Source organism: Astyanax mexicanus, chromosome 7 (assembly GCF_023375975.1).
Source record: "Astyanax mexicanus isolate ESR-SI-001 chromosome 7, AstMex3_surface, whole genome shotgun sequence".
In the NCBI taxonomy this organism is placed as follows: Eukaryota; Metazoa; Chordata; class Actinopteri; order Characiformes; family Acestrorhamphidae; genus Astyanax; species Astyanax mexicanus.
This window is the reverse complement of record NC_064414.1, coordinates 57,160,001-57,167,500: the sequence shown is the minus strand read 5'-3', so window position 1 is coordinate 57,167,500 and position 7,500 is coordinate 57,160,001. Positions and strand designations below refer to the sequence as shown.

At 43.6% G+C, this 7,500-nt stretch overlaps 1 protein-coding gene across 1 annotated transcript in view; it reads right to left on the bottom strand.

Annotated features, from left to right (window-relative positions):
* Positions 1-7,500, bottom strand: part of pdcd4a (programmed cell death 4a) — a 21,501-nt gene that overhangs the window by 6,080 nt on the left and 7,921 nt on the right. The window contains exons 2-8 of the mRNA XM_022686265.2: positions 7,303-7,500; positions 6,827-6,924; positions 6,074-6,187; positions 5,737-5,958; positions 5,545-5,642; positions 4,655-4,769; positions 4,408-4,515 (exon numbers count right to left, since the gene is read on the bottom strand). The exon at positions 7,303-7,500 is cut by the window's right edge and continues 102 nt beyond it. Of these exons, the coding sequence (XP_022541986.1) occupies positions 4,408-4,515; positions 4,655-4,769; positions 5,545-5,642; positions 5,737-5,958; positions 6,074-6,187; positions 6,827-6,924; positions 7,303-7,500 (953 nt within the window). The remainder of the gene's footprint in view (positions 1-4,407; positions 4,516-4,654; positions 4,770-5,544; positions 5,643-5,736; positions 5,959-6,073; positions 6,188-6,826; positions 6,925-7,302) is intronic.

The window sequence follows — 7,500 nt, the reverse complement described above, 5'->3', positions numbered from 1 at the left end:
CGCCCGTTCATAAATCTCAAGACTCCTTCTAAGTGCCTCGACATCCTCCTGCCCAGTGACCACAGCTGTGACGTCATCGGCATAAGCAGACACTGAAATACAGGTCCCAAATGGGTCTCCTGTTACTGGTATGCCCCTAAGCCCTCTTCTTAACTTGCACAGCAATGGTTCAATTGTAATGCTATACAATTGGCCTGATAAAGGGCACCCTTGTCTTATACCCCTCTGCACTGGCACTTTTTCACTTAAAGCCCCACCAACCTTCACCATGACAGAAGCATCGGAATATAAAAGCCTAACCCATGACACAAACTTGTCTCCAAACCCAAAAGCAATCATAGTTTTAAAATGATACCCATGATCTACTCTGTCGAATGCTTTCTCTTGATCGAGTGATAAAATCCCCAAGTCTTCATCATGCATTATACTATAATCGATCACATCCCGTAAAAGAAACAAATTATCCATAATTGACCGTCCCGGCACACAATATGTTTGATCTTCCCCAATAATAGTATTTAAATAACATTTAAGTCTATAAGCTAGGCATTTTGAAAATATCTTATAGTCCGAACATAGCAAGGAAACAGGTTTCCAATTTTTCAAAAGACCCAAATCTCCTTTCTTAGGCAGGAGAGACAAAACTGCTCTCCTACAACTAGTAGGGAGTAGACCAGTCCATAGACACTCCAACAGTACCTCATAAAAGTCCCTTCCCAACACTGTCCAGAAACACTGATAAAATTCAGCTGGTAATCCATCCAATCCTGGAGAACGGCCAGTATTCAGCTGCTTCATGGCTGCTGTAAGTTCCTCATAAGAAATATCAAAGTCCAGTGTCTCTCTCTGACCTGGAGTCAGCACTGAAAGATCCCGAATCAGGTCTGTAACACAGTCAGAATCACAGTCCTGAGAGCCATACAGTTCGCCATAATACTGCACTGCCATCCTCCTCATCACGGCTGGATCGGATGTCAGAGTCCCATCTTCACGCTGTAAATAGGTCATCTGCTTCTGCTGTACAACTTTTTTCTCCAAGTTAAAAAAGTAAGCACTTGGAGCATCCATATCTTTGATAGAACTAATCCTAGCCCGCATCAGTGCACCTTTAACCTGCTCTTGTAAATATATTCTCAACTGCTGTTCTTTCTCTATTAGTTCCTTATGTAACTCCACATTATTATTTCCAATTACTTCATTTTCCAAATACATAATATCTTGATGCAATTTTTTAACAGCTAACCGTGCGGAACTAGCCACATGAGAAGAATAATTCTGACAAAAGACTCTGACTTGCGCCTTTCCTACATCCCACCACTGACTCAAGCTATCAAAAGAAGCCTTCTGCTCTCTCCACGCACCCCAAAAATCTACAAAATTACTACAAAAAAAATTATCTTGTAAAAGCTTAACATTAAAATGCCAATAATAATGAGCAGAAAATGTGAGAGTAACATTCAAATCTATTGTTATTAAATGATGATCAGAAAATCCCACAGGTAATATGTCAGCTCTTACTACCCTGTTGTTAAAACTTTTGCTGACATAAAACCTATCCAACCTTGCTCCTACAACTCTAGAATCATCTATTTTCAACCATGTATACTGCCTTACTATTACTATTACTATTAAACCACTCATGCCAACCAAATGCACAAGCTTTTCACTCGATCGACTATGTGGCTCCTCCCCATTCCTGTCAACTGTGAACTGTGTAGTACAGTTCCAGTCTCCTCCCATTACTATACATAAATCATCTTCAGTATGTGCCAAAAGGGCATCCTGTAGCTGTGGAAAAACCTCTAAACGTTCAGGGCCTTTATTAGGCGCATATACATTCACAAGCAAAAACTTAAACCCCCGAATTTCAACTTTAACTAAAAGCACCCTACCCCCCACCACCTCAGCGACTGACAATACAGTCGCATTAAGTGATTTCAACACTAAAACTGCTACCCCCGCACTTGAAGCAGTTCCATGACTCAAGCGAAATTCTCCTCCCCACCACATTCCCCAATCAATTTCATTATCAACAGTTGAATGTGTTTCCTGCAAAAATATTATATCAATCCCCCTAATCCTAACGAACTCAGAAAGCATCCCTAATTTGTGTCTATCCCGCCCGCCGTTTATGTTTAAAGAGCCTACCCTAAGAAACTCCATATATAGAAATGTAGTAAAAAAGGAACAGACCCAGAAAACACAGTTAAGCAAGAAAAAAACCCAGTGCATCGTGCTCATTAGTGCTTCTTTACCAGTGCATGGCCTTTGCCCTTACGGAGCTTGGTCAGGATTTTCTTCAGCCGAAACCTTTTCTTTTCACTCAAGGCATCATAGCCCACAGACCGCTGCAGCCGAACTACCGAGGAGACAAACTTCTCAACATCAGGGAAAAAATCCTTCACTTCAACGGCTTTGCCAAAAGTCTCATCCAGAAACAGATTAAAGATTAGCGTCATCCGTCTGAGACCCCAAATCAGAGATACCTGAGAGCACTGAACAGGCATCCTCATCAGCCATGTCTCTACTGACAGCTCCTAGTGTATCAGCTGCCGGTTCCACTATCTCCCCCTCACTCACCTGTGTCTCTCCACCTCCCAGCCCTGCAGCACCCCCCTGCCCGCCTGCCCCGCTCACCTGCGAGTCAGTCAGTACGGGCTGTGCCTCCTTCATCCCTCCAACCTGAACATCCTCTCTCTCACTCCTCTCACCAGCGATCCCACCTGTAGAGCTACCGCTAACCCCACTATCTCCACCTCCTCCACTGCTAACTCCCGGGCCCTGCTCCGCAGTGTTTACCTCCCCGGCCGGCGGCCTGCTAGGCCCCGCTACCGGCTCCATCTCATCCCTGTGCGGACAGGCTTGTCTCTTGTGTCCGACATCGCCACATTCAAAACACTTCAAACTTCCAGTTGTCGCGTAAATCATAAACGACCGCCCTTCATGCCAAACCCTAAACGACACATCCAAAGTTTCCTCCTCCAGAAACATGAGCACTTGTCTACGAAAGGAGAGCACATGCTTCAGGGTACCAGATCTACAGGCCAGCGGGATCTTTTTTATTTCACTTCCGAATCTCCCGTAACGGGAGAGTTCGCGTTTAATATCAGTGTCTGGAATAAACGTTGGCACATTTGAGATCGTGACTTTGGTAGTCGGAGCAACCAGCGGCGAAACCGCAAAATAAACTCCACTTACCCAGATTCCACTTTCAACCAGTCGGGTTACCATCTGCTCCTCCTTCACAAAAACCACCACGGCTCTGTTCATCCTGGATGCCGAAACAATATTCTCACAGCCGATCTGATCTCCTACTCCCAGCAACACGTCCTCCACTGCAGGCCCCGGCCCCGTCTCACACCTGACCCCGTGACGGAGCGAGAGAGACGGCGCCCCCCCGCCGGGAGACGCCATCTCTGCACACCACCATGAACTCTAACCACAGAACCCCCTCAAACCTCCCCTTACCGGGCTAACCCGCAGCAATACACTAAACTGTACCAAAAACACCTGATTTTCACTTTAGTGTCTGTAAAGTATCAGCGGAGTAAAGAGAACAGAACTCTCACCACGCACCTCCACCTCCACCCGACAGAGTGAGAGAGAGAGAGAGGAGAGAGAGAGAGAGACAGAGAGACACAGAGAGAGAGAGACAGAGAGACACAGAGAGAGACAGAGAGAGACAGAGAGAGAGAGAGAAAGAGAGAGAGAGAGAGAGAGAGAGAGACAGACAGAGAGAGAGAGAGACACAGAGAGAGAGAGACAGAGAGACACAGAGAGAGACAGAGAGAGACAGAGAGAGAGAGAGAGAGAGAGAGAGAGAGAGAGAGAGAGAGACAGAGAGAGAGAGAGACAGAGAGAGAGAGAGATTGTGTGATTATTGATTATTTTTTAGGTGTTACAGTTACTCCACTGTATGAAACCTATAGAGCATCTTATTACTGATAATTAGACTAGTTTTAACCTCAGAAAGCTTTATTTATGCTCTCTCTCTCTCTCTCTCTCTCTCTCTCTCTCTCTCTCTCTCTCTCTCTCTCTCTCTCTCTCTCTCTCTCTCTCTCTTTTTTATTTGTTCCCCTTCTCAAAACTGTGACTTGTTTACCTACCAAATAGTTGCTTTACATTTCAAAGTTCTGCATAAAGAAAGCTTTAACTTTACTTTCACACAATCCTTTATATAAGAATTTATAATTTTATATGAATAAAATATTTATAAAATAAGAAAATCTAATAATTTCCATAAAAACTTTTGAACTTTGTCCAAAACTATTAGTAATTATTATTTATATAGGAAGCTCAGCTAAATGTGTTTATAAATATCAGTTAAATAATAACAAAAAAACAATAATTGGTAAAAGGTTAGTTTTTTAAAACAGTAAATGTAAAGATGTTTTTAGATGATTTTACCTCATAAACCAGCTCATGGTGGAAGTGAGGAACCTCCAGGTCTCTCAGGCAATGCTCCGCCTCCGACAGCTCACCTGAGATCAGGTACTCCTTCAGCAGGAGGTTCATCTAAAAAAAAATCTAATTATTTTTATATTATATTGATTATATTAATCACTCTGGACCCAGCGGTTCTGATCCGCCCCTTAAAGCCCAGCACCCAATCCTGGCTGGAGTTAAATATAGGCCACACCCCTTTTCTTCATACCTCTTTGATGAGATGTCTGACGGGTCTCTGGCCGCCGCCCACTCCCCACACATTATCCAATCGCACCATCTCTCTCTTCATCGTCAACAACACGGACGCCCGGTCCAGAGCCGCTCTGATACACAATAATATAATAATCATCATCATAATTCTACTAATAATAAATAAATAAATAAATAAAAATATGCCAACTTTCACTTTTCTGTATAATAAGAATCTTATTGTTCTTGATCAAACTTTCTGAATCAATCAACCAATAGAAATGCTTAAAAATCCTGTGGAATAAGTTTTACATCGACTTTAAATGAAAGAAGTTTTTTTTCTGGTGTGAAATTGTTAAATCAGCCGCAGTGCTGCAGATACAGAGCGGATATTCCTGAAGGATTTATTCCGTTGATGGTCTGTCTGTTATTCTGGGGGTGAAATATAATAATAATATTAATAATAATAATAAAAACTCATCACAACTCGATCTGCAGAACTGCTTCCTGAGAGCTCCACAAGGGGGCGCCAGAACAGCCAATCAGCCCAGCAGGTCGACTCCTCCCCAGAATTGCTTCACTTATTTACACTGAATAGACCCCGCCCCCCTTTCACCTCAACACCACCACAATCCGACCCCATGTTTAACAGATAGTGGTGATGAAGTGATTTTTATTATTATTTTAACACATCGATCTGATCATTAATGATGAATTAAATAAAGCTCTTTATTTGATCTGTGTTTAGATGAGATCAGTTCAGCTGTATTCTGAAGTGTGAACACATTAATTCAGTTCAGTAAAGTTTAGACGGTTTAGAGTTCTGCATCACTGAACTGAGATGGTTCTAGATATCGCTAAACAGAGAACTACAATACCCAGGATGCACTGCTGTGCTGAAACCCGTACCTGGCGTGATCACAGTCCACTTTGCCTTTATAGCGGTTGAGGAAGTTCATGGGTAAAGCGTGATCAGCGATCGCTCGAGCAATAAACTGCCCCAGCATCTGCAATATTAAATAATAATAATAATATTAAATAATAATGATACTTATACTCATAATACTAATAATAACAATAATAATTCTAACACAGGCGTACCTGTGGAGCCTCAGGTGTGTCCAGGATGAGGTCGGGAAGATCTTTGAGCATTTTGTCGAAGGCTCGGGCGACGTCGCTCTCAGACAGAACTTTCCCCACCAGATCCGACAGCAGGCGAGACGTGAGCTCCCGGTGACTCGCCTTCCCCTCCAGAGACAAACACACCGCCAGAGACGAGAACTCGTACTTATGGGGACCCAGATTCAGCTCCTTCAACAGCATCTATACACACATTACCCACACACACACACACATTACACAAACACACACACAGTGAGACTGTATAACCCCCCCACAGCGTATTAACCCCGTAACCCCCGCTGTGCTCTGTACTCACCTCCACCTCTCTCGTGTCTCCGTGTTCAAAATATTCCTGCACTATCGGATTCACCGTCTTCTCCAACTGTCCCTCCTCCAACTCCGGCACCACCGTCTCATACACCGTATCTCCCTACACACACACACACACACACACACACACAATAAACTACAAATACTTCATTACATTACTTAAGTATAAATGTATTTAATCTCTACTTTACTGCAGTAATTATTTTTACATTTTCACACAATTATCTGAACTTTCTCCTCCTTATATTTCTCGATACTCCTGTTTAATTTCAGCTGTTTTTTTATTCCGGCTTCTCATCGTTCAATAAAACCCCTATCCAGATAAATCTCTCCATCCAGATAGAGTGAATCTGATTGTGATTGGATGTAGAGAAGTATAAACATATACCATTCCCACTCCCTATTGGTTTATACTGTGATCCATCACACCTGCACACGCCCGCCCCCCCCCCCACACCAAATTATATTATCAACATTAACATTTTAATATTTTAACATTATAGTCATTATAGCCTTTAGTAAGAAGTGTTTTGGGGAGGGGGGGTGGGGTAATAGTGCACTATAGGACTCTGTGGGCGTGGCCTAAGCTTTTGCTTTTAATGGCTTTATGTAATTTTTCTCCTTACATTACTTTTACTTTTATACTTTAAGTAGTTTTGAATCCAGTACTTTTTAAAACTCTTTTACTTAAAGAGTAAAAAGCTTGAGTTTATACCCCGCCTCCACCTGCAGCACTCACCTGAGCGGACTCGTCGTAGTTGGGGTCTCTGGCATCCGGCTCCTCCATCTCATACACCAACCCTGCAGCTCCCCACACCCCCTTACCCCCCGCTCCACCTTCACACACACACACACACACACACACACACACACAATAAAACATTGGTGAACAGCATTTCTAATGAAATGTCTCTGTAAGCTGTACTCTTGCTGATCCAGACGTTTTTACACACAACTCTTGTGTTTATTTCCTGTAGTAAAGAAGAACAGAGTCCGGAGCAGATAAATAATCATGCTGTGGGTTAAAGATGGGTTTAAACCCCAGTATTGATCAGTGATCAGTGGAGTAACTGGGTTCTCTGAGTGATGGAGCTCCATATAAAACTGTAGATCATCATCCAACATCCTGACCTTATTAACCCTATAATTACTGGATTCAATAAAATCCCCACAGCAATGGGTTACAGGGGGGTGGGTTGGTACAGGGGTACTGACCCTTCTTGGGCAGTCCGCGGCCCTTGCCGGTGCGGGACTTGCGGTCGTGGTTCTGGGGGGCTTTTCCTTTGGGGCTGTGGGGGTCGGCGCCGGGCTCCCCGGGTCCGGACTCAGACAGGCTCTCGCGGGCGGAGTCTCGGGACGAGGACTTCCTGAGTCGCCGCTTAGCTTTAGCCTTTAGCCGCGCCTCGTGCAGCG